This window comes from Pelophylax lessonae, assembly GCF_965119305.1.
Source record: "Pelophylax lessonae genome assembly, chromosome: 3".
NCBI classification, from domain to species: Eukaryota; Metazoa; Chordata; class Amphibia; order Anura; family Ranidae; genus Pelophylax; species Pelophylax lessonae.
The window spans coordinates 177,514,344-177,541,731 of NC_138770.1; the positions used below are offsets into that span (position 1 = coordinate 177,514,344).

At 47.9% G+C, this 27,388-nt stretch overlaps 1 protein-coding gene across 1 annotated transcript in view; it reads left to right on the plus strand.

Annotated features, from left to right (window-relative positions):
* RYK (receptor like tyrosine kinase) overlaps nt 1-27,388 on the plus strand; it is a 424,049-nt gene that overhangs the window by 257,477 nt on the left and 139,184 nt on the right. The window contains exon 10 of the mRNA XM_082248811.1: nt 23,774-23,843. Coding sequence (XP_082104937.1) covers nt 23,774-23,843 — 70 coding nt within the window. The remainder of the gene's footprint in view (nt 1-23,773; nt 23,844-27,388) is intronic.

A 27,388-nucleotide genomic window follows, 5' to 3' on the forward strand; every position in this document is an offset into this window, starting at 1 on the left:
TGGAGCCCCTAGAGCACGTGTCACCACCTGACCCACTCTCGAGCTGCAGGACCCTCTGGGTCTCAGTCTGTCCTGGCGGCCATGACGTTGGTCCTGCAGTCATCGGTGTCAAAAGTGGACATGGCTCTCCACAAGAGAACTAGTAAAAAGTGCCCTCCGCCTTCACCTGCTTCCTCCCTGGGGCTGATTTGGCCGCAGCACACGCGAGTGACTCCACGGGGCTGCGTCCACGCACTTGGAGTGCTGTGACAGTGAGGATGAGTCCTCTTCCACTACATCTGCGCAAGAAAAGGCGCTTGTGGAGGCACTGATTGTACCATTGCAGGAAACTTTAAAAATGAAGGACGCAGCTAATGCTGCATTGGCTGCACCAGTGCACTTTGGCACCTGCAGACCATCCAAGGTGATTAAGGTGTTACCCTTTCCTGCCTATTTCGACGAGATTGTCGCTAGTCATTGGGGTTCTCCAAAATGCATTGTTGGGATACCGAAGCGTTTCGCTAGGAGGTATCCATTTGAGAAGTCCCTCTTAAAGAAACTGACAGTTCCACTAGTAGTGGATTCTCAGGTTTCTAGGTTAGTCCCGTTGCTACCAGTGGAGGATGCTCCTTTCTTTAAAGACCCTGTAGATAGGAAGGCTGTCTCTGGTCCGCCATCTTTTTACCGTGGCAGGTTCAATCTTGAGGCCGGTGTTTGCCATAACCTTGGTCTCCCAGACCTTAACGGAATGGGCAAAGCTTTTGCGTCAGGATTTGGAAGAGGGTCAGCATCCTCCTGAGCAGTTGATACAGGGGCTACAGTATATTTGTGATGCCTGCCTGGATGTGGCCCCTTTAGCCTGCAGGGTGTCGGTGACCAGATCCGCATGATCTGGTTGAAATGCTGGTCTGTGGACCAGGCCTGTAAAAAGGTACTGACAGATCTCCCGTTCGTGGGGGAACGCTTGTTCTGAGCTTCCATGGAAGAGATCATAAAAGGTCTCAAGGGATGCAAGAGCATCCTGCTCCTGCAGTTACAAAGAGCAGAGCGCCTTGCTGCAAATGTTGTCCTGTCATCTCGGCCCTTTCGTTCCGCAGGGTCGCAGGGTTCTAAATCCTCCCGTACCTTCTCAGGAGGTTCCAAGAGACCCTGGGTTGGTCATCACGGTGCGAACTCTGAATTTTCAGAAATCAGCTCTGACTCCGTCCAACAAGCTGGACTACCTGGGTCTGACTCTGGATTTAGCCTCAGCCCCGGTGTTTCCTCCAGAAACAAATCTGCTGAAAAAGCAGCATGCGATTCGGCTTCTGTTAGCCAACCGCCAGTTATCTCTCAGGACTTGCATGCAAGTGCTGGGCCTGATGGTCTCCACCTTCGAGGCGGTTCCATTTGCTCAGTTCCATGGTAGACCTCTGCAAAAAAAGATTCTAGCAAAATGGGATAAGAATCCATGGTCCCTGGACGATCTGATCCTGTTGAGCCATGGTACGAGGGATCCCTAATTTGGTAGCTTCACTCCCCGGCGCTTCGACAAGGAAAGTCCTTTCTTCCCCTGTACTGGACGGTGGTCTCCACTGACGCCAGCCTGTCCGGATGGGGAGGTGTCCTGAGCACAGAATCAGCCCAGAAGTCTGGTCTCAGGAGGAGTCCAATCTGCCGATCGACATTGTGGAAATTCGGGCGATCAGACTTTGCCTATCCCAGTGGACTGATCGTCTGCATGGGGTGTCCGGCAAGGATTCAATCAGACAATGCCACGCCCGTGGCAGAGGTCAATCATCAAGGGGCACCAAGAGTGCCCTAGCGGCCGAAGAAGTGGCCAGAATTCTGAAGTTGGCAGAACGATTTGTTCCAGCCCTCTCTGCTGTGCATATTCCAGAGGTGGAAAATTGTCAGGAGGATTACCTCAGTCAGCAGGCCCTAAGTCCGGGCAGATGTTCCCTCCACCCGGAGATGTCTCCAGAGGGGGACCCCCGATGTGGACCTTTTTAGCCTCCCGTAGCAACTGGAAGGTTCCGAGGTCTGTGGCAAGGTCCCGAGACCCTCTGACATACGCGCTGGAGGCCCCTTGGGGCCAATATCGTCTAATATATGCTTTTCCTCCGCTACAGCTTTTGCCGAGACTTCTTTGCAGAATCAAAGGAGAAGGGATTCCAGTTCTGGTGGCCCCAGACTGACATTGCCGGTCTTGGTGCGCAGGCCTGGTAAGACTGATAGCCGATGCTCCTTGGCGACTTCCTCTCTGAGAAGATCTCTTGTCTCAAGGCTTGATCTTCCACCCTGCTTTACAATAGATGTCTTTAACGGCCTGGCTATCGAAAGCCAGGTACTAAAGGACAGGGGGTTGTCAGATTCTGTGATTCCTACTGTTGATTCCTACTGTTGAAAGCTAAGAAATCTACTTCTCTGAAGATTTACCATCGAGTTTGGAAGGTGTACATAGGTGTGAGTCTTGGGGGATTTCCCCTCAGTTCCTTTTCGGTATTGCGTCTGGTGGAGTTTCTTCAAAGAGGGGTAGATCAATGTTTGGCCCTGGGCGCCATCAAGGGCCAGATTTCAGCCTCTGCAATTTTCTTCCAAAGGCCGTTTGCCACAAATTCCTTGGTCCATAACTTTTTGCTGGGGGTTCGCCACCTGGCTCCTCCGGTACGGTCCCTGGTGCGAATCTTGATCTGTGGAATCTTAATCTGGTACGGTCGGTTCTTTAAAAACCCCACTTTGAAAATATTTGTGAGATTCTTCTGCTTACCTTGTCACAGAAAGTGGCTTTTTTTTGGTAACTATTACTTCTGCACGCAGGGTGTCTGAGTTGTCCTGTCGGTCACCCTACCTGGTGGTTCACAGGGACAAAGTGGGGCTATGTCCCTGTCAATCGTTCTTTTTTAAAGTGGAGTTCCACCCATTTTCGTAACTTTAGATGTATGTAATCCCCTTTAAAACGACTTTTACCAATGGAAACTTTTTTTTTTTTGCTAGTAAATACCTTATTTTCTTGTTTATTCCTCCTCTCCTCACTTCCGGGTCTGATCGGCGATGACGTCATTCGGCAATTCGCAGTGTGTGCTGGGATGTATTGCATGCCAGAAATCTCGCAGTATTACACAGGAGCTGAGCTGTACTGTATGTATTGAGGCCGAGTCCTGCCCCGCCTCCGCCCCGCCTCCTCTCAGTGAGCTCAGTGAGGATATAATGCTTTCAGTCCTCGCTCACTGAGAGGAGGCGGGGCAGAGCACGGCCTCAATACACACAGTACAGCTCAGCTCCTGGGTAATACTGCGAGATTTCTGGCATGGAATACATCCCAGCACACACTGCGAATCGCTGAATGACATAATCGCCGATCGGACCCGGAAGTGAGGAGAGGAGGAATAAACAAGAAAATAAGGTATTTACTAGCAAAAAAAAAAAAAGTTTCCATTGGTAAAAGTAGTTTTAAAGGGGATTACATACATCTGTAATCCAACGTATTAAAAATGGGTGGAACTCCGCTTTGAGGTCGTTCCACCTAAATGAAGACGTGTTGCCTTTTTTGTGTCCTAAGCTAAAATATCCAAAAAAAATTACCTTGCATTCCCTGGATGTGGTTCGGGCATTAGGGTGTACCTGGTGGCGACTGAGTCGATTTGCAAATCGGATTCCTTATTTGCCCTTACGGATGGTTCTCGTAAGGAGCAGGCCACATCCGCTGCGACTGTTTCTAGGTGTATCAGGCAGACTGTGGTGCAGGCTTATTCCACCAAGGGTCAGGTTCCTCCTTTCCCTTTTAAGGCGCATTCTACGAGGGCGCTTAGTGCCTCCCTGGGCCTTCCGTCATCAGGCGTCAGTGGTCCAGGTTTGCAAAGCCAACCAAAGCTCTTTGGTTACCTGGTTGGCTTCATTAGACCCTGTGGGGAATTATGTTTTTTGCCAACCCTCATACTGACGCTGCTTTGGGACATCTCCAATCGGTCAATGAAGATATGAAGCTGTGTTCATCGATGAAGGAAAGCGAAAACTGGATTTTTGTCTTACCGTAAAATCCTTTTCTCTAATGTGTTCAACGGACACAGCACCCACCCCTCTGTGGAGTTGGGTTATGTATTCTTCTGACACTGAGTGAAGGGTGTAAAAGGATTGGTATCGGTGCTACCTGTTGTAAATGTGTATTGCACTAGATCCTATAGGTGTATGTTGATTGTAAACAGAAAAATATTTTAATAAATTCGCAAGTGATAATAAAGTGCAGGTGCCAAATGACAGGATCGAAGTTTGGGCTGAAGTGTATAAGCCCATAAAGTGCTTGGTGCTAGAAATAAATGTGAAACATCAAATAAACAAGGTGCGGATACATTTATTTAAAAAGTGCAAGTTAATAAATTTATCCGCACCTTGTTTATTTGATAATGTTTCACATTTCTAGCACGGAGCACTTTATGGGCATATATACACTTCAGCCCAAACTTAGATCCTGCACTTTATTATCACTTGCGAATTTATTTATATATTTTTGCGTTTACAATCAACATACACCTATAGGATCTAGTGCAATACACATTTACAACAGGTAGCGCCAATACCAATCCTTTTACACCCTTCACTCACACTTGACCCCTATTTCAGGGGTTGGTTGGTGGCAGCCTACACCTGTATACACAACTTTACATATTCCAAAGCGCTGGTCAATTCCACCTTTCTCATTCTTCTGACACTGCTTGTTACAAAACTGAGATCCTATAGCTGGCAGTAGGAGTATACCCCCTGGGACTGCCCTATAGGCATAATCAAGCTTTTTTTAACCCTTTTCTGCCTAGTGTCCTACTCCTAAGGAGAGCAGCATAACCCATCGGTCAATGAGGATATGAAAATTTGTCCGTCAATGAACATCAGAGAAAAGGTTTTTATGGTAAGACAAAAATCCAGTTTGTTTTTACCCTTGGGAGATCTACAATCAACTGCCGGGCTGGGCGACGGGCTGGATAATCTAGATCCAGTGGTTACCCCCCCCCCCCCAGCCAGCTCACGCACACAGACCGCAGCTACGTTCTAGGTCGGCCACGACATAGCCTCACAGATAGAGGCTGGCCGGCGAGTTAAACCTCTTGCAGGGTCGCATACGACTGGGCGCTGGTCCAAGTCGCAGCGTTCCCTTGGCCGACAGCTCCCCTACTTCAGTGGTGAGTTGTGTCTGGAGCGTCACCCACACCATGGAAGGGTAAGTACAGTCCCCCCCTCTCCCCCTTTGGGTGGTTTTTAGGTGGACTCAGGTACCCTACTGGGATGGTCAGACCTGCCTGCAGGTTCCCTCCTCCCATCCTAAAGTCCCTTGGTTGAGTGGGCTTCCCTCTCTCCATGAACCAGTAGGGGTCCCAGGGCAGACGGCCGAGACCCCTGTTGGTGGAGACCTTTTGTTTAGGTGGTGCGGTCCTGCCCTGATGGTATGGGGGGGTTCCAGTTTGGGGGTCACCAGTGCAGAGGGCGCAGAGCGCTCATCGAAGTTCCCCTAAATGTTGTCCCTGTCTGGGGTGTACAGTACATTTATAGGGGGATTCCCTTGCAGAGGACGCAGCAGTTTGAAAGGCAGAGTGTTCCTGGGCAGCATGCTTTCGGCCATTGTCCCTCGGTCTGGCTGGTTTCTGTCCAGCAGCCATGTTTGTGTAGCCCAGTGATGTCATGGCGGCCATTTTCCCTTGGTTTAGGAGATGCTGGAGACAACCAAAGCCTCGTGGGAATGCTGAGACTCTTCCTCTCCCAGGATATATGAAGCAGATGGCGTTCATGGTGTTGCCGGATCTGAAATATTGGCGCTGCTCCGGCCGGTAGGGTGAGTCCATGGGGGTCTGTGTATCTCTCTGCTGATAGGTACACTGAGCATTGGGGGGGGGGGGGGGATACTTTAGTGGTGCCAAAGATATTTTGTACTGCAAGGTCTTCCTTTTACTATGGAGCCTTAAGGTCACATCTCCCCCACTGACCCCCTCATGGAGGTGGCTGGTCCCTCGGAACCCCAGCTTCCCATGATTGCGTTTATGGCGGTCCTGCAGTTATTACCCTGGGTGAAAGTGGCTTGTGGGCAAATGCCCAGGTGGAAGCGTTCCCCGCCTTCCCCTGCTCAGTCTCTCATCTAATTCTGAGCCTGATGCCGCCATGGATGCAGCCTGTCCAGGGGAGCTGCTTATTACCTCTCTTGATCCGTCGGATAGTGAGGGTGATTCCTCCATGGTCGCAGCAGCAACTGAAAAAGCACTGATAAATGCACTTATTACGACGTGCGTGAAACTTTAAAAATGGAGGATGTGGCTGATGTGGCCACGGACGTGGCTGTATCGTTTGGTACGTATAAGTCCTCTCGCACACCAAGGGTGTATCCTTATGTGCCCTATTTTGACAGGTTTTCCTGTAAGGAATGGGAGCAACCAAAATTACCGTTTGTGGTCCCCCAAATGTTTTGCTATACGTTACCCTTTTGAGGAGTTACTTTTGAAAAAGTGGACTAGTCCAGCAGTGGTGGACCCTCCTGTTTCCAGGTTGAATAGAGCAGCCATGATCCCAGTAGAGGAATCCCCGTCCTTTCAAGACCCAGCTGACAGGAAAGCGGAGGCTGTGGCACGCAGCATGTTTACTATGGCTGGTTCAGCATTGGGGCCAGTCTTCACCTCAGCCCTTGTGTCTCAGACCCTAATTGAATAAGCCAAGCTTTTGCACCAGGGGTCTAGGGGGTGAACAGGTTCCCGCTGCCTATGCTGATTTAGCGGACCATTTGGTCCATGGCCTGCAGTTTATTTGTGATGCAGCTGTGGATACAGCTCCTGTGCTGTCCAAACATTCTGTTTCAGTGGTGGTGATTAGGCGCGTGCTGAGACTTAAGAATTGGTCCGCAGACCAAGCCTCTAAGAAAGCTCTCATTGATCTGCCCTTTCAAGGAGATCCGAGAGGAGAAATGGGGCTGCTGCTCTGTGCGAAATAATTGTTTTTTTTATTTAAATGTAAAAAAAATTGGATCATTTAGAATCACTGTAAGGTAAAAAAACGTTTAAAACTTAGAACCACTTTAAGCCCCATATAAACCAGTGTGCCAGTGTTCAGTTCGCTTTTTCTTAGCTGCTGAAATGAATTGCATGCAGCACAGACTACACACCTAATGCCATGCAGCTGTAGCGTCACTAGTTACTTATTGAATTGACTCAACTGTTTCATGTGTTTTGATCCCTTAATATGGCATGCTACATTGTTCTTTTGCAGTTTATGTGCAGTCTACTTATTTGTAGTTAAACGATTTGTAGAAGTATTTGCGCAAATTATCTGTGCATGGAAGTCAGATGTATTCTATCATGCCTTATAGCTGTTCTCTCTTGAGATGCACTTTAGTGACTCCACTTGCTTGCTCGTTCTTGTGCTTTTCTTTCATTGAAGATCAAAGGCTCTTTTGCTGTTCTAGTTTTAAAGTTGTTTTAGCATGTGCATTAAGGTACAATAAGAAACTTATGAAGGATGACAAGTGGGAAATGCCATTACAACACTGAGCATACAGCCCTCAGTTTTATGATGATTGCTATGTAAGCAAAGTAGATGTTTGTAGGAAACGTGGCTGTTTAGCGTTATATGGACCTGGCTTGCAAAGATACCTAAAATAGTAGGATAACAGGGGGGAAGGGGTGGTATGTATGGATGTCAGTAACCAAACACAATGTACTGCGTTTTTATTGGTTTACACATCACATTTTTTGTTTCGTTATTTTAGAAGCTTGTGGTTAAATACTACAACAGAACTCAATTAGGCAGAATGCATCCTTTGCTAGTACCTTAATGGTAGAACTTCCGAATTAATGCACAATACAACAGCAATAAATGGTTGTTACTTTGTGCCAGCTCTTCATGTATACCCCTTTGCCAGTGACTGAGTTATCACTTCTATACCTTAATGCTCTGATATGATTATCATCTTATTCACGGTTTCAATGACCCATAGGCAGTAAACGTGATAGTCAATATAAACCATACGTGTATGCCTAAAGCTGGCCATACGTTGATTGAAATTCGTCAGGTTCAGCATAAACTGGTCACATTTTAAATCATGTATAGCTGTTCCCGTTCGAGATGAGTTGATCTAATGATCAACTACTCCTGAACAGTGTTGTCTGCTTATTTTTTCTCGATCAGTGTTTGCAGCCAATGCTAATCTGCAGTGCTGATCATGGTATTCTGGCAGGAGGAATTCACCTTGACTATGTGGATGGGTAATGGGTTTTTTTTTTTTCTCGATTAATCCATCTGTGGCAAGCTTATGACTAGGTGAAATCATAGTACAGCTTTGAGTGCATTATGACTACTTGTAGTATTATGGCTTCTCATTGGACTTGAATAAAGGTGATTCGTTCTTCTGGATAGCAACTGCTAAATGGTACCTAAAATAAAAGGCTGGTTGGAGCTGTTTAACCACTTGTCGACCGCGCTATAGCCGAATGATGGCTACAGCACGGTCATCTAGGTCTGGGTGTCCAATCACAGCTGACCACGGATGTCAATAGAAGCTGGTTATTGGTACTCATCAGCACACATCAGTGAAGGAGAAAAATTACCGTTTTGCAAATGTTTATTTAGCAAAAAATAAAAAACCCAGTGGTGATTAAATGCCGCCAAAAGAAAGCGCTATTTGTGTGAAAAAGAGAAACATTTTGTTTGGGTACAGTGTTGCATGGCCACGCAGTTGTCATTCAAAGTGTGATCGCGCTGAAAGCTGTCCTGAGCAGGAAGGGGGTAAAACTGCCCAGTAGGCAAGTGGTTAAAGATTATTTTACCTTGTGCTGCCCTTGGGGAGTACATAAGTATTAGACTAAAATAAATACTTTTCACTGGGCAAAGTGTTAATCAAAAAGTTGAAATGTTTTTTTTTGCTCAACCTAGAAGGCTGAAAAGCTGTTATGGTAGTATGCGAGTTTACTGCACTTGGAGTTTCTTTTAACGATCTCTTAGAACTTAACAGGATTAAACTACTTTGCTGTAGGCATTGTTTCAGGGTTCTTAATGTGAGCCTGCTGGGGTGTCAGCAAATAATGCAAATCTTAGAGAAAAAAATATTTTGTATTCGGAACACATTATTTCATATATATTTCTTTTAACAGCATAAAGACTAGTTAGCTTTATCCTTAATTTCGTACATATGTGTGCACAGAGGTACACTTGTACCAGAGAGAGCAGGCACTGGGAAGTTCTGCTACCTGCATTACCATTTTCTCCCAGGAATCACTTCCTAATCATGGGTGAAAGGAGGAGAAATGATAGCGAGCTTCTAAAGCTCGTTGTATTGCTCACTGCAGTGACAGTGTGCCAGGGTTGTGCTTTCACGGTGTAAAATAGGTCTACTAAAGAGGCACCTAATAATAAACAGAGACCTCTGTTTATTAGGGGCACAGTGCACACTGCACCATGTATAGTTTATCAGATCCAGTGTGGGGTGCATTGTATGTCCAGATGCTTCAGTAGGATAAAATAGTATAGTGGCTGCCAGTCTGCCTTAAAGAAATGTCTAATTTCTCTTTTGTTCATTGACACACAGCTCCTGATCTTCATGACCATTGGGTTATACTACCCCCTAGAGGAGTAGGACACTAGGCAGAAAAAGATTCTGGCTATGCCTATGGGCAATTCCAGGGGGTATACTCCCTCTCTCTGCTGTTAGTTTTTTCTAGCTAGTCAGAAGTTTCTTTGTTGGGATCTCTGGTCCTGGCAATTTTTTTATTTTTAGATATTTGTCTTTTCAGATCCTGAATCTGATTCGGCCGCCACAAGCGTGGGTCACCCTGCTGGGTCTGCGACCACATGCCCAAAGTCCTCAGATAGCGAGGAGGATTCCTCCACATCTGCAACCGCGCACAAAAAGGCGCTGGTGGAACCACTGATTTGTATCTCTACGTTGAAGCTTGAAGATGGAGGACGCAGCTGCGATGGAGGCGCAGGTTACCTTTGGCACTCAAGCCATCTAGAGCAGCAAAGGTGTTTCCTTTCCCCGTCTATTTTGACAGAATTGTCGCTAAAGAGTGGGGATGACCAAAGCGTCCCCTTGGGGTCCCTAAGCGATTTATTAGGTCTTACCCTATGAGGAGTCCCTTATTAAGAAGTGGACTCTTCCACCGGTGGTGGACCCTCCAGTTTCCAGATTAAACAAGGCAACCATGATTCCGGTTGGAGTCCCCGTCTGTGGCCTGGTACTCGCCATTGCCCTGGTGATGCAAACTCTGACCAAGTCGGTTAAGCTTTTACGCCGTGACCTGGAGGGGGAACAGCTCCCCCCTGCCTTTGCAGCTGGTCCAGGGGCTGCAGTTTATCTGTGATTCCTCTGGATGTGCTCCCCTACTGGCTCGGCTCTGTTTCGGGAGTGGTCCTTCGGCGTGTCTTTTGGCTCAAATGCTGGTCTGCGGACCAGACTTCTTAAAAGGCCTTGACTAATCTCCCTTTTCAAGGGGATAGCCTGTTAGGGTTACCCTGGATAGTTACAAAGTTGAGGTTGAATAAAGACATCAGTCCACCCAGTTCAACTTGTACAGGTGTGTGTGTGTGTGTGTGTGTGTGTGTGTGTGTGTGTGTGTGTGTGTGTGTGTGTGTGTGTGTGTGTCAGTGGCTTGATCATTTCCCGTAACCCTGAATGTTGTGCTCTGTGAGATGCACGTCCAAAGGCTTTTAAAAATAGCCGTACTCCCCGAAGCTGCCACCAATTGCGAAAGAGTTCCCCATTCTCACCGCCCTTACAGTGAAGAACCCCTTACGCAGCTTAAGATTAAACCGCCTCTCCTCTAACCTCATTGTGTGGCCACGTGTCCTCTTGCATTCCTTGAGACTAAATAGTTTTTTACCTATGCTGGGATCGCCATTGAGGTATTTGTAAATCTCGATCATGTTCCCTCAGGCGTCTCCCCTCCAAGGGGAATAAATTAAGCGCTTGTAATCGCTCCTCATAATTAAGGTCCTCCAATCCCCTAATTAGTTTAGTTGCCCTTCTTTGGACTCTCTCCAGTTCCAGTACATCCCTTCTGAGAATTGGTGACCAGAACTGGACTGAATACTCCAGGTGTGGCTGGACCAGGGCCTTCTAAAGTAGTAGGATTATAGCTTTGGAGTATATCCCCATCCTTATGCATGCTTATATTCTGCCGGCTTTGACCGCTGCACTTGACATTGCATGCTATTGCTTAGTCTATCTTCTACTAGAACCCCCAAATCCTTCTCTATCCTGGATTCCCCCAGTTGCCCCCCCAGCATAATTTGCATTTTTTTTTTCTTGCCCCATAGTGCAATACCTTACACTTCTCTACAATAAATCTCATTTGCCACAGAGTTGCCAAATCTGTTTTGTTCAGGTTGTTCTGTAAGATTTCTATATCTTGATGAGAAGTTATTGCCCTGCATATTTTTGTGTCATCTGCGAAAACTGAGATTGGGCTACTGATTCCCTCGTCTGTTATTGATAGATAAATTGAACAAAATTGGTCCCAGGACTGAGCCCTGGGGGACCCCACATACCACTCCAGACCAGTCAAAGTACACGTTATTTATCACCACCCTTTGGACATAACCATGTAACCAGTTTTCTATCCAAGCACAAACCTTGAGGTCGATGCCTGCAGACCTTCATTTATAGATTAAGCGTTTGTGGGGAACTGTGTTGAATGCCTTAGCAAAATCCAGATACACCACATCCACAGATGACATCATCAGTAAAGGTCTCACAGGGGGAAAGAGTACTTTTCTTCGCAGGCCACTAAGGGCAAGTAACCTCGTCATGGACTTGGGCCCTCCTTCCCGGCTCATAAGTTTTTTTTATCCCTCAGGGTTGACTTACAAGGGCTCAAAGCCTATCAGGGCCTCCTTTTGGAAGATCCAAACGATCCTGGGCTGGCAAGCCACGAGCGGGCTTCTCCAGACCCGTGGACAAGGCTCCTTCAGCATTAAGGTGCGCCCTCACTCGTATCCGGGGTTGGGGGATGGCTTTGCTGATTTCTGGATCCGTGGACTTCCCTGGTACAAGACAAGTTGGTCCACAAAGTCATTCGGTCCGGCTACAAGACTTGTTACTTCAAGGGGTAATTGTCCCTATTCTGACTTTGGAACCTTTTCTGGGTTTTTACTCAAACCGGTTTACAGTTCCCAGGAAGGAAGGCAAGGTGCATCCAATCCTGGACCTCAAGGTGCTGAACTGCTTTGTGCGGGTGCAGAAGTTCAGGATGGAGTCCATTCACATGGTGGCATCCCAGCATCAGGGGGATTTTCTTGCCTTTATCAACATCAAGGATGCTTACCTTCGGCGGGGGCGGGCGGCCCGGATCCGGATTGAGCAACTACAGAAGCCTAGGGATTTGGGAGGCCTTTCTCTCCCTAATCCCTGGATTTATTATTTAGCCTCTCAGCTGCAGCACCTGGTTGGGGCGATGGCTGGGGCGGGGGGCGGTCCGGCTCTGACACTGATGGGGTATTTTACGGGTGCCACTGGCATTCCTGAGGGGTTGGAGGCTCAACTTTTTGTCAAATCCAATAAACTCTACCCTACTTATAGACTTATTCAGAAGATCTGGGATAAGGCCAAACAGCTACAACTGGTTACTGGATATACTTCTTATAGTCCCATTCGGCATAATCGTTCTTACCCTGAGCTGGACAAGCTGGATCAGGCTGGTAGGTGGCTGACGTATGGGGTGTCCCATCTTAAACACATCCTGCTCAATGGGGAGCTACTTCCCTTCGAGCAATTGCAACTCCGGTTTTCCTTGCCACATAATATGAAGTACTATTACCTGCAGCTTCGGCATGCGTGCCGGGCTCAACCTTTCTTGTCCCACTCCAGCTTGTCCTCCACACCGGTATTTTTCCTTATGGAGCAATATACCTCTACTAAGGGATTTATATCAGCTTGTTATGCAGCCTTATTGGGTTCATACTTAGACAGATATCCGTGCAAGGCGTGTGACCAATGGAGCGGAGATGTGGGGGAGGTACCCGCCGAGCAATGGGAGGAGGCCTTAGTCAGTCAGAATATGTTCACTGCAAGAAAGGAGAGAGCGGCGCCAGCTTAGTCAAGTACAAGTTTATTTAACACTGTTAAAATTGGTGACTCACTGTCCGAGGTTGGGTGAGACCGGTACACAAAGACTGTTAGGGTCATCCATCTTCCTCTTCCAGGATAGTGGTCATAGGAGAAGATGGTGAGGTTCCAGAGGTATAGCCGAGCCGCTGTGGGGCTGCTAGTTGTCACTGGCCGCGGCGGAGCATGCACAACAGGGCTCCGGCTGCCGACTTCTGATCCCTGATGACATCACTTCCTGGCAGGAGAAAAATAGGGGTTGCACGCGTTCAGAGCATCCGTGCTCCTTCGTCAGGCGAACTGAATATGTTCACTCAATGTTTCCCATCAGGTATCCCAATTATATATCTTACTACGAGTACATCATACCCCGGCGAAATTACATTACTATGGGTCTCCGCCCGGACAATATGTTCAATAGATGTGAGAGGGATGTGGGGGACCTTATACACTTACTATGGAGATGCCCGAAATTACACCGGTATTGGACCTCAGTGACCTCCACTATAAACAGAGTTCTGGGCTTGGCGATTCCTTTGGATCCCAAGCACTGCCTCTTGGGTATACTGGATCACATTATAGATGACCGCTACTTACGGGAGGCAGCGGCGCGAGCTCTGTTTCAAGCCTGACTACTTATTCTGAGACGCTGGATTGATAAGGAACCTCCTACATATAAGACTCTGGCTGGAGCAACTGGGCACCACTCTTCGCATGGAGAAATACATTTACTTACATAGGGGGGCCCCGGCTAAATTCTGGAAAGTCTGGGGAGTTTGGTTGAGCTCTCCAGGGATGGCTCCCACGGATCTGATCCTAGACCAACTGTTACTTTAATCGCTGGGGGTGGGGTAGACCATTGGAGGTTAGATTGGGGGGAATTATTTTGATCTGTGTTATGGGACTGTTGCCTTGCGTTATGTTTTTGGTTCAGGCTGTTCTTTGATTCATGCTGTATACTGGCTATGTTGCTGAGATCTGTCTTCGATTTTGTGCCTTTATTTGTAGATGTGCTTTTGATCCAATCTGTTTGTTGCAATACTTGTTTCTATGTGCGATTTTCTCAATAAACGTTTTTTTTCTTGATTTAAAAAAAAAAAAAAAAAGGATGCTTACCTTCACATTCCAATATGTGCTGGTCACTAGCGCTTCCTCTGCTTTGCTGTGGGAGAGGAGCATTATCAGTTTGTGACGTTACCCTTTGGTCTCGCCTCTGATCCTCGGGTCTTTGCAAAAGTGTTAGCCCCGGTGTTAGCATTGTTACGCCAACGGGGGATCGTGGTACTGGGCTACTTGGACGACCTTCTGCGAGCGGAGTCTCCTGCTCTGGTGGAAAACCTGGAAATCACCATACGAACTCTAAGGGAGATCGGCTGGATTCTGAATTTTCAAAAGTCTGCTCTGGTTCTGTCCACAAAGCTGGACTATCTGGGTCTGACTCTTTACTCTGCCTTAGCCAGAGTGCTCCTTCCTCTAGACAAACTCCAGAAATTGCAGGCTGCAATTCGTCTCCTGCTGTCCGGATTGTCCGCAGTCTCTGGACAATCAAATCCGGCTGAGCCAGGGAATGAAGGAATTCCTTATATGTTGGCTTCCCACTTTGGCTGAGAAAATTCTTTCTCCCCTTTTTGACAGTGGTCACCACGGATGCCAGCCTGTCCAACTGGGGAGACATCCTCGGCAAAAAATTCTGGACACTGGAAGAGTCCAGATTACCTGTCGATGTCTTGAAACTCCAAGCGATCAGACCATGCCTGGACCATTGGACTGATCGTCTTAAGGGATGTCCAGTGCGCATTCAATCGGACAATGCCACGGCCGTGGCTTATGTCAATCACCAAAGGGGCGCAAGAAATCTCCTGGTGGCTCTGAAGGTAGCCGGCGTTCTAAGGTGGGCAGAACGGTTCGTTCCATCCCTCTCCGTCATACACGTTCCCGAGGTGGAAAACTGGCAGGCGGATTATCTGACGGCAGGAGTTGGACCAAGGGGAGGGGACCTTTCATTCGGGGCATCCCCGAGATGGATCTGTTGGTGTCTCGACTCAACGGAAAGGTGCAGAGGTTTGTGGCTCCGTCACGGGATTCTCTGGTGGACACCGCAGATGCGCTGGTGGCCCCGTGGGGTCAGTATCGTCTGAATTACGCCTTCCCTCCTCTCAAGCTTCTGCCAAGACTTCTATGCAGGATCAAGGCAGAAAGGAATTCCGGTCATCTTAGTGGCTCCAGTCTGGCCTCGCCAAGCTTGGTACGCTGATCTGGTGCTGCTGGTTGCCGACGTTCCTTGGGAGCTTTCTCTTGGTCACTCGGGGAGGATCTGCTGTCCCAAGGACCAATCTTCCATCCTGCTTTACAGTCGCTGGTTTTGACAGCTTGGCTGTTGAACGCCAGGTACTGATGGATAGAGGTTTATCTGAGTCTGTGATTCCAACACTGTTAAAAGCTAGGAAATCTACTTATAGAAAGAACTTCTATTGTACGTGGAAGATGTACATTGCGTGGTGTGAGTCTCTTGAGGTTCATCCTTGCTCCTTCTCGGTGGCTCGAATCTTGACCTTCCTTTAACGGGGGGGTCGAACAGAAATTGACCTTAAATACAATCAAGCGCCAGGTGTTGGCTTTGGTGGTCTTCTTCCAACAACTCTTGGCCACACACTCCCTGGTGCCTTCTCTTCTTCAGGGGGTTTGATATTTGGTTCCTCCAATGCGTTCTCCGTTGCCACCTTGGAACCTCAATTCTGTGCTTTCGGTACTCTAGAAACCTCCCTTTAAGAATCTTCTGAAAATTCCCTTGCTTACACTGCCTCAGAAGGTGTTTTTTTTGGTGGCTATCACCTCTGCCTGCAGGGTATCGGAACTTGCGACGTTATCCTGTCGTTCACCTTACTTGGTGATTCACAAAGATAAGGTGGTTCTGCGCCCGTCCGTCGTTCCTCCCAAAGGTTGCCTCTGATTTTTATTTGAAAGAAGACATTGTGTTTCCTTCCCTGTGTCCCAGGCCAAAACATCTGAAGGAAATTACCTTGCATGCCTTGGATGTGGTCTGGGCAATTAGGATGTACCTGGCAGCTAAGGAGTCTTTTAGGAAGTCAGACTCACTATTTGTGCTTATGGATGGGCCTCGGAAAGGGTTGTCCACTTCCTCTGCGACCATTTCCAAATCGATCAGATGGTTATTCAGGCCTATTCCATCAGGGATCAGGTTCCTCCTTTCCCTGTCAAGGTGCACTCTAATTGGGAACTTAGTGCCTTCGGGCCTTCCATCATCAGGCGTCAGTGACGAAGGTTTGCAAGGCGGCCACCTGGTCGTCGGTGCACACTTTTACAAAGTTCTAAATATGGATGTGTTGGCATCTGCGGATGCTTCTTTTGGCCACAAGGTTTTGCAGGCTGCTGTTTTGGGGACCTGATCCTCTTTTAGGGTGTATTGTTTTTTTCAAGTGGGCTCCGATTTTGCTCCTGTTGCCTGGTTGGCTACTGTTTTGCCTTGGGATTTTTTCTTGTTGTTCCCACCCCTCATGTTTAACACTGTTTTGAGTCGTCCCAATGGTCATGAAGACCAGGAGCTGTCTGTCTGAATGAAAGGGAAAATAGTATTCATGACTTACCGGGAAATCCATTTCTCTGATGTTCATTAGCGGACACAATACCCACCCCTCTGTGAAGTTGTAATTCTTCTGACACTGCTTGTAGCAAAACTGAGTAACTATAGCAAAGAGAGGGAGTATAACCACTGGGGCTGCCCATAGGCGTAGCCAGATTTTTTTTTTTTTGTGTCTAGTGTCTTACTCCTGTAGGGGACAGTATAACACAGTGGTCATGAAGATCAGGAGCTTTGTCCATCAATGAACACCAGAGAAATGGATTTTACGGTAAGTCAAAAAAAAAAAAAAATATCCAATTTTTTTCTAATTTTATTGGGTCTTTGTTTATGCTCTTCAAAAATACCATCATTGTAATAAAAAAATTCCCCACATATGCCAGTCTTTGTGTACTGCAGCCTAAAGACTCATTATAGAAGGTCCTCACGTCTTTGTAAATGAACTATGATGTAGCAAATCTTGCGTATGGACACCTCTGCAGTGGTAGACAGTTGACATCTTCTTTTTTATCTTCAACAATGATCTTTGAGCCTTTAGGCTTTTCTCCTATTTAACACAAAATACGCACTCAAGATTTTTTCTAATTGTTTTCTTGGATTGGTATGTGAAAAGAGAGCCTGTGAAACATGTCCTTTTGGCTAACTCCGGTAAAAGGACATGGTTATCTGTCTATCACTAGTTTTCAATTGTTTCTAAATTACACCATACCTGGGGAAAGCAATAAATAATAAAAGTAATAGTGTACATCATTTTTGCAGAACTGGCATGCCATCCTAACTGTTCTGTCAAACAGTTTGGATGCTTTTGCCCTCCAGTGATGTGCAAAATATGTTTGATACTTGGAAACTCAAAGGCAATAAAATGTCTGGATATGTCGCAATATAATTGTTGAAAAAGCACTAATAATGCACTTAGGTATTGAGTGCTGTAGAATTTCTAGTACAGGTTATCTTAAAAACCCATTTTCTCTTACGTCCTCCGACAGTCGCCGCCATCTTCATATTCGTCACAATGGGGTATTAGACTTTGCTCCGTAGGAGTAGCTAGGCAACAGAATATGTCAATATTAAGGCTTTTAACATATCCCCACCCCAGGGGGTGGTCCCCTCAGTCTATACCCTCCTGCTTCCTGTTTCCTGCTTCAGTTTCAATGTCTAGCTTGTCAGGAGTAGCTGGATCTCTCTATGCTGGGGCATTTTGTCTCTGCCTTTATCTTCTTTTTTGATTTTTGTTTGAGTTTTTTCTCTCTCTTTACCTAGCTGTTCTTTTTGTCAGCATTAGTTAGTTCTTCTGATGAAGAGGATTCGTGCGGGCTGGGTCTCGGGCTGATCCCCCTGGTCGCAGGTTGTGGGTCAGTGGCTTCCCAGCCTGCCATCGAGCGTTCAGCCAGGTAACGCACCTGGCACAGTGAACGACCCATTACTGTTCGGTGCAGGGATGATTGGTGAGGTGGCTACCTCACTGGACGCTGTGCGGTTTCCTAACCCCGATTTTTTGCGTCCTGGATGCGACTCTCCCTGCCACATGCGCAGCGGCTTGTTCGCCTGTGCGGGTTCCCGACGCCATTAGGAGGTAAGTGTATCTATGTGGGGACCTGTCTGTTGGGGGGGTGTCAGTCTGGGACTGTGTTACCCTGCCTGTGTTTCACACTATTGAAATCCCTGTCTCTCTGGCTGCATGCTGTGGGCTGCAAGGAGGGGGGGCTGTGCTGCACTGCCTGTGCCAGTTTGTGTATGTGTGAACGGCTGTGTGCTGTGGGGCATGATTATTATCATGTTTGGGGCACTTTCAGCGACCGCTGCGGCGGTCCGCCATGTTTTTACATGCTATGCTATGTTTAGTCCACCTCGCTGAGGTGGAGGAGCGGCGGTTTCGGCGCCAAACGGCGCCATTTTGGCAGCGCTCGCTCCGGCCGCATGGTATCACTGCGGGCGGCCATTTTCTTGTAGCCTTCCATAGGCTTTCATGGAGCGCCCTGTGTTGCATCGCTTCCTCTCCCTGGGTGCACCGATCGAGGCGGCAGCAGCAGCGATGGTCTCTACAGGTTTTTACCTCCATATCCCTTTATCCTTGCCTGTGTTGAGCATTTTTCTCCCGGTGGGGGTAAAAATTGTGCCAGTGTGTGTGTGCGGTGGGCAGCGCTCGCCGCGCTTGTTTAAGGGGCAGTTAACCCTTTATTTTCCGGCTTATCATTGGGGCAATGGATTCTCAGGGAAACGGATTTCCTACCACTTGGTGGGTGACCAAGGGCTGTTTTCCCCCCCAAGGGGGGATTTGGCTGCGGTTGTCTGATCTTGCTGCTCAGGTGCTAATGCTTGTGGCTACTCAATCCACACAACGAACCAGAGTTTTCAATCTCCTCTGGCCAGAGGGTGCTGGTGATGGGGCTGCTATAGCTGGGGTCTCCTTATCGGGGTCCCGTTCCTCCCTGGGTCTTGTGGGGTCCGGGGTGGAGTCTGAGGTAGAAGGGGTGGATAATTCTCCCCCTGGCTCGCCTGAAGAGCTTGCACTCATGGATGAATTGGTTGCTTCTATCAAGCAAACACTGCGTTTACGGGTTGAACCATGTCGTCCTGCTGCCCTGGCAGCTTATGGGACGCAGAAAGCCGCAAGACATCGCAGGTCTTTCCCTGCACTGATGATTTTCAGCGCGCTGTTACGACACAATGGTGCAATATACGCAAGCCTTTTGCTGTACCAAGTAGGTTCAAGCTGCGTTGTCCTGTCACGCCCGCTACTGATGAGCGGTGGTGTGTGCCACCTCAGGTGGATCACGCGGTGGCGGTTTTGAATAGGTCCACTGCGATTCCTGCAGAGGATACCCCAGTGTTCCGGGATGCTACGGGCAGGAGGCTGGAGTCTCTTGCCCGTCATTCTTACTCTATTACGGGTTCTATGCTAAAGGCTCTATTTGCTTCGCTTATGGCAGCCCAGGCTGTCGCGAATTGGACGCAGGTACTCAGGCGCGTCCTGGTGGCTGATTCAGCCTCACCGCCGACATTGGATTTGGTGGATCAAATCCATCAGGGTGTCATGTATTTGTGTGATGCGGACCTGGATATAGTACCGTTGGCTGCACGTGTACACAGTGTGGCGGTATTGTCTCGCCGCCTGGTTGGTTGAAGTGTTGGTCTGTGAACCAATCTTCGCGCAAGACCTTAGCCAATCTGCCCTATGATGGATCTCACCTTTTTGGCGAATCCTTGGATGCACTGATAAAGGGGGTCACGGGTGGTGAGAGCACGATCCTGCCCCAATCCCACCAGGCTAAGGCTGCTCATGGTAAGAAGCATGCTTTTTTTTCGGCCCCCTCAGGGGTCCTTTCGTGCCTTTCGGTCGCCCTATAGGGGCAAACCATTCATAGGCCAAGGCTCCCAAAAGAATCCGTGGTCAGGTAAGCATAAATCCGGCCAGTCCGGATCCGCTGCCCATAACAATGCGGCCTGAAGGGGCGCCCTCATCCAGTTCTGGGGTGGGGGGACGCTTGCTCGGTTTTTCTTCAACCCTGGTTGGTCCGTGTTCGGGACAGGTGGGTTCAGGAAATCGTTCGTTCTGGTTACAAGATCGAGTTTTCTCTCCCGGCCGGAGAGCAGATTTTTTCCCTCAGGTGGTTCCGATGCCTCATCGGGACAGATTTCGGGGGTTCTCTTCCAATCTGTTCACTGTGCCCAAGGAGGAGGGCAGGGTACGTCCAATTCTGGACTTACAGGCTCTGAACCGCTTTGTGCGGGTTCGCAAGTTCCGCATGGAATCCCTGCGGTCGGTGGTGGCTGCCCTGGTTCCGGGGGAATTCATGGCTTCCATCGACTTGAAGGATGCATGCCTTCACATCCCGTTTTTCGAGGGTCACTAGAGGTGACTTCGATTTGCCATTGCGGAGGATCATTACCAATTCGTGGCGTTACCTTTTGGTCTCGCTTCGGCTCCACGGGTTTTTTCGCCAAGGTGCTTGCACCGGTTTCTGGTTTTGTTGAGAGCCCAGGGCATCTCTGTCCTGGGGTATCTGGAAGTTATTCTGGTTCGGTCTGCGACCAGCCAGGGTCTGGAGGAGGACCTGTCCTTCACGATGCTGACTCTTAGGAGTTTGATTGGGCGATTGATTTTCCATGGTTGACGCTGTGTCCGTCGATTCGTCTTCCCTACCTGGGAATGATTCTGGACTCGGTCCAGGCGAAGGTCTTCCTACCGGACGACAAACTCTGGATTCTTCAGGAGAAGTCAGGTCCCTCAGGGGCGTTCCGTGCTCGTCACTCCGGACGCGCATGAGATGTCTGGGATTGATGGTCTCGGCTTTCGAGGCGATTCCCTTCGCCCAGTTTCACACGCGGGGTCTCCAAGCGGAGATCCTGTCCAGGTGGGACGGGCGACCGCAATCTCTGGATCCGGATTTCGTTGGGCCATCGCACCAGAAGGGATCTTCTGTGGTGGCTCCAGTCCCCGACGGTGTCAGGGGGCAAGTCTTTTCGTCCTCTCTCATGGACGGTGGTCACCACGGATGCCAGCCTGTCGGGCTGGGGTGGTGTTCTGGGCGTTCTGTCCGCCCAGGGAACTTGGTCGGAGGCGAAATCCTCCCTTCCGGTCAGCATTCTGGAATTGCGTGCGATGAATCTCTGCCTTCAACGTTGGCCGGACAGGCTGCAGGGCTGTCCGGTTCGGGTGCAGACGGACATTGCCACAGCGGTGGCTTACGTCATTCGCCAAGGGGGCACCAAGAGAGCCCGGGTGGCTCGGGAAGTGGCCGACATTCTGTCTTGGGCCGAGACGCATGTCCCGGCGATATCGGCGGTTCACATTCCGGGGGTGGAGAACTGGCGGGCGGATTATCTGATGCCGCCAGTCCCTGGACCAGGGGGAATGGCCCCTCCGTCCGGGTGTTCTCCAGATGTTGTGCGCGAAGTGGGGTCTTCCGGAGGTGGACCTGTTCGCGTCTCGTCTGAACAGCAAGGTGAACAGGTTCGTGGCAAGGCCACGCGATCCTCGGGCAGACGCGTCAGACGCGTTGGTAGCTCCGTGGCATCAGTACCGACTGATGTATGCGTTTTCGCCATTTCAATTGCTGCCCAGGTTCCTTCGCAGGTTGGTCTCGGAACCAAAACACGGTGATTCTTGTGACACCGGACTGGCCTCGCCGGTCCTGGTACGCAGACCTCATGCATTTGGCGGTCGACGCCCCGTGGCGTCTGCCTCTTTGGGAAGATCTCCGGTCTCAAGGGCTGATATTTCATCCTGCCTTACAGTCGCTGGCTTTGCCGGCCTGGCTGTTGAAACCGAGGTCCGGAGGGATAGGGGTCTCTCCCCTGAGGTCATTCACACTTTGATCGACGCGAGGAATTTTTCCTCGGGGAAGGTCTTTTACCGTATTTCGGAGGCCTATTTTGCCTGGTGTGAGTTCAGGGGGTCTTCACCTCGCCCGTGGTCGGTGTCTGGGGTGTTGTCCTTCCTTCGAAAGGGTGTTGACAGCGTTTGGCGCTGGCTACGATCTAGGGTCAGGTGTCTGCGATGGCCGTTTTTTCAACGTCCTATGGCATCTATCTCCTTGATTGGCACTTTTGTTCGGGGGCATCTGGTCCCTCCTAGGAGGGTGCCTCTGCCTCCTTGGGACTGGAATCTTGTTCTGTCCGTGTTACAACATGGTCCTTTTTGAACGGATCGGGTAGATCTCGTTGTCTTATGTTGTCCTAGAAGGTCACCTTTTTTGGTGGCGATCACGTCGGCTCGCAGAGTGTCGGAGCTGGCAGCTTGTCCTGCCATTGTCCGTATCTGGTCACTCACTTGGTTAAGGTGGTCTTACGACCTAACCCTTCTTTTTTTCCGAAGAGGGTTTCGGAATTTCACCGCAATGAGGACATTGTCTTGCCTTCGCCTTGCGCGAAGTCTAAACATTCGGAGGAGGTGGTGTTGCACTCCTTGGATGCTGTTCATGGCGATTAGGGTTTACCTAAAATCGTCTGAATCTTTTCACAAGTCGGATTCTTTGTTTGTCCTTCCGGGAGTCCTCGGAAGGGTGTAGCGGCGTTGGCTTCTGCCATCGCCAATTGGTTCAGACAGGCCGTTGAACAGGCCTATGCTTTGCGGGGAAAGGTTTCCCCAATGCCTGTGAGGGCGCACTCTACCAGATCTCGGAGTACGTCTTGGGCCTGTCGTCATGGGGCTTCTGTGGCCCAGGTGTGTAGGGCGGCGACTTGGTCGACCGTGCACACCTTCACTCTGTTCCACAGAGTGGATGTTCAAGCATCGGCAGATGCTTCCTTTGGCCGCAAGGTTCTTAGTGCGGCGGTCCCTTAGGGTCCCTGGTTTTGGTCCTTTGGGCTGTTTGGGATTTCTTTGTATCCCTGGGTTATTTGTTTTTTTCCTGGGTTATTGCTCCCGTTGAGCAAATTTTTTCTCGTGTTGCCCAGCTGGTTTCCTTCCTTTGGTAAGGTTACTTTCTTTGATGTGGAAACTGCGTTGCCTTTAGGCGCGGCTGCGTTTCCCACCCCTCATGTTTGCACTGCTTTGGGACGTCTCCATTGTGACGAATATGAAGATGGCGGCGACTGTCGGAGGACGTAAGAGAAAACTGAATTTTTGTAAAATCTTACCTGTAAAATTCCTTTCTCTGAGTCCTCCGACAGTCGCCGCCCCCGCCCCTCTTTTGGGGTTTAGGTACTCTACTGCTATTCCACTGAAACTGAAGCAGGAAACAGGAAGCAGGAGGGTATAGACTGAGGGGACCACCCCCTGGGGTGGGGATATGTTAAAAGCCTTAATATTGACATATTGTGTTGCCTAGCTACTCCTACGGAGCAAAGTCTAATACCCCATTGTGACGAATATGAAGATGGCGGCGACTGTCGGAGGACTCAGAGAAAGTAATTTTACAGGTAAGATTTTACAAAAATTCCGTTTTTTTGCTATACTTGCTTGTTACGGTCTTCATTGATTTTGCTATAACTTCCCCATTTGGCAAGATATGCCATAGCTCACAGTGCAAGTAATCCTTTATATTTTCAGTGACTAAGTAGTTCTAAAGCTATCCTGCAAGTAGCTTTAATGGTGCATGCTTGCTGATAACTTGATGTGGTTGAACATTCACAATGCTCTAACCCATTTCCTTGTTGCCATTTTTTCTTTTTTGATAATGTTGTGAAACCTTTTTATGTTTTAGATCAAGCTTCTGAGGTACAAATCACCATGATGCTGACTGAAAGTTGCAAACTGAGAGGCCTACACCACAGGTAGGTTATTGTAATTAATGTATGTATACAGAATTTACACGACTGCATAGTTAGCGTCTGTTGTCAAAAATACCTCCTTTTTTTTTTTTTCTTTTACATAAATTTGGAACTTAAAATTACCTGCCTGTCTGTTCAAGGGATGTCGCAATCATGATTATATAAATGATGCGGAGGGGATGTTATCAGTTCAAATGAAGTTGAATCCAGCTGCCTTCAGGGGGACCCAAGAAGAGCAGATTTGGAGCTGTTCTGTACAGTGGGGGTTGGGAGATGTTGGTATGGGGCGCTACCGCCTTGTACAACAAATCACTATGTTGTATGTGATCCCAGGTAAAAGTGCACAGTGCTTATTAGCAAATTATGTGCAAATCATGATAATAAAGTGCTGCGTGCTTAACGAAATAAATGTGCAGCTAATGCAAACACACAAGGTGGTACTCTCAACACCGTGGTGCAGAGTAGATTGTACCGTCTATGTGTCAATCATCGGATGTGAAACGACCATTAGTCGGTGATAAGTGCAAAGGTGCAAATGAGTGAATAAACAATATATTAAAACTTTTATTGTGACATCCCCTTGCGGCGGAAACTAACATCCGTGATAAGTGTATAAAATCAATAAAATACAGTAAATAGAATGGTGGGTGGATTGCGCCTTTGGGCGCGTGCTAAGAGTGAGGAGTGCTAATACCGGAGGTAAAGCACTTGCCAAAAACCTCTCCCTTATTCCACTTTCAACTTGGTTAATTGTTTCTCCCTTCTCCCGATGCCTGCAAGATCTTTGCTATTGGTTGTTCCACCTGTATCGTTGCGCTTGCATCTAGGTAGTCAGTGTACAAAAGACCAAGAGAGCTTGCGTAGTATAGTACAGCATTGAGGGAAATAAAGTAGCGACTCACTGTTAGGAAGTTCACCGTCAGCTTGTTCTGTACAGTTGCAAAAAAGGCTATTTAGACCAAGGGTGTGTTTGCCATCATCTCATTGAAATCTATCAAAAATTATTCTTCTGTTTTGTGGGACTATAAAGGCAATTTGTAATTTTAGTAAAGAAAAAATCTTTACATTTTTTTTAATTGTTTAAATCTTATTTGGATTGCATGTAAAAAAAATCCCTGTTGGATCTTTATCAGCCATACATTAACAATTTTCTTGAAAAAAGTGAAAACTAGATAAGAATATAGGACCCATACAAAACCATGTTTCATTTTACATAGGGTGACTGGCCCAGTGTGGTATTTCAGCTATTGTAAATAACCATTAATCCATGGTGCCCTTTTTGGTACGATGGTTGCTACAAATATGCTGGAAATTCAGTTAGCTGGCAACCGAAAGTATAATGTACAGTAGATCATCTAGCCAGGCTGCCTTAATAGAAAATCTTACTGTGGCATTATTGTTTCTTTTACAAATTTTTTTCTGATCATGCTATCACTGACTGTGTATTTTGCAATGATGTAGGATGTTTTTTCTAGACTTTGCCGTATAGTTTGCTATTTGATGAGCAATAGGACGTTTTTATATATATATATATATATATATATATATATATATATATATATATATATATATATATATACACACACAGTACATGTACATTTCTGCCATGCTTGTGGAGGGTGATTATAGTGGATGCAAGCCTCACAGGCTAGAGGAGAGAGTTTGTCTCTCGCTGTTCAAGGAATCTAGTTCCCAAGGGAAGCAAAACCTCCCATCAACATCCTTAGTCACTGGAAACCATTTCTTTGGGGATACCCAGTCAGAGTGCAGTCAGACAATGCACGTGCAATGTCCTGTATCAGTTATAAGGGGGCCACCTGGAGTTAAGCAACTGTATTGCCAGGTACACGGGGATTTTTTTTTTTTTTTCATTCAACCAAGCATGCTAAATGGGAAAAAAAAAAAAGCCTGACAGTTTTCAGTACTAACACAAGTGATGCTGGTACAGTGATCAGTGATCTTTCCTGGCTGAGCTATTGCGTTTTGACAGGGGGACATTGGCTGCAAGCGTTGATTGGATACTGGTTTCCATCATGCCCGTTTGATAAAAGCCAGTCGTTAAACTGGCTTCTGTCAGACAGGCTGCTGTACACACAGACCAAATGTCGTCCGGTTTCTGTTGAACCGGACCATGTTCAGGCCTATGTGTACCAGCCTTAAAGGAAATAAGTCTTATTCCTTTCTGGGCTGAGAACCAATAGAGGTCATCTCTGCGGTTTACATTCGGGGAGTGGGAAATTGGCGGTCAGATTTCCTTAGATATCACTGCATGGACCAGAAGAAATGGTCACTTCATCTCATCGTCCTTCAATCTTTTGTCAGAAATGGTGGACTCCAGACATTTACATCCTAGCCTTCATATCCAACATTTTACGTCTATTTGTGTCCGGGACCAAGGATCCTCTAGTGCTGGCATCAGATCTTAGATAATCTCCTGGTCTGAATGGACGCACAGAACAGCGGCTCGGGTGCCCTCATAGCAAGCTGCTTGCATTGGGAGCACTAAGCCAGTAGGGAGAGGCCAGGAGTGCCAGACGTAGGTCACGCCCGCATATGTAAATGGAATTCAAACCACACGTGAGGTATAACTGCGAACATTAGAACTAGAGCATTAATTCTAGAGTAAAATCCCCTCTAACTCTAAACTGTAAGCTGTAAGAAGTTTTAAAGCGTTGCCTGTTGTGATCTGTACTGAAGCTTGGCACTCCGTGGGATCTCAATTTGGTACTGTCGGTACTTCAAAAGCCTTCTTCTGAAAACATTCATGAACTTGCTTTGCTCACTCTGTCGCAGAAGGTGGCCTTTTTGGTTGCTATTACTTCTGCGCATAGGGTATCGGAGTTAGCTGCATTGTCCTGTCGGTCACCTTACCTGGTGGTTCACAGGGACAAAGTGGTGTTATGACCCTGTCAGGCGTTCCTTCCTAAGGTATGATTGCTTATTACAGTGATCACAAAAATTGTTTTAACTAGGGAAGCACCGATACCATTTCTCTTTTGTTAATTGATGGACACAGCTCCTGATATTCATAACCATTGGGTTATATGGCCCCCTACAGGAGTAGGACACTAGGCAGAATATAATTCTGGCTAAACCCACGGGCAGTCCCAGGGGGTATACTCCCTCTCTGCTAAAGCCACTGTTTTTTATTTTTTATTTTTTTTTCTGCCTAGTCAGGAGTAAGGACCGAATTCCTTGCTGGAATCTTTGCTCCTGGCAAAATCTTTTAGATAGAAAATGTTTTCCTGCTGGATTTTCCGTGTGAGATCTACAATCAACTGCTGGACTGGATGACAGGCTGAATGATCTAAATCCAGTGGTCACCCCAGTCTGGCCAGCGAGCTTGTGCAGACCTCAGCTCCGCGCTAGGTTGGTCTCGGCAAAGCTCCACTGAACGGGGGCTGGCCTGCGAGTTAAACACCTTGCAAGGTCGCATGCAACGAGGTCTTTGCCCGAGTCGCAGCGTTCCTCCTGGCCAACAGCCCCCCAATTTCGATGGAGAGGGGTTCTGTCTGGAGCGGTTTATTATTTATTTATTTTTTATTTAT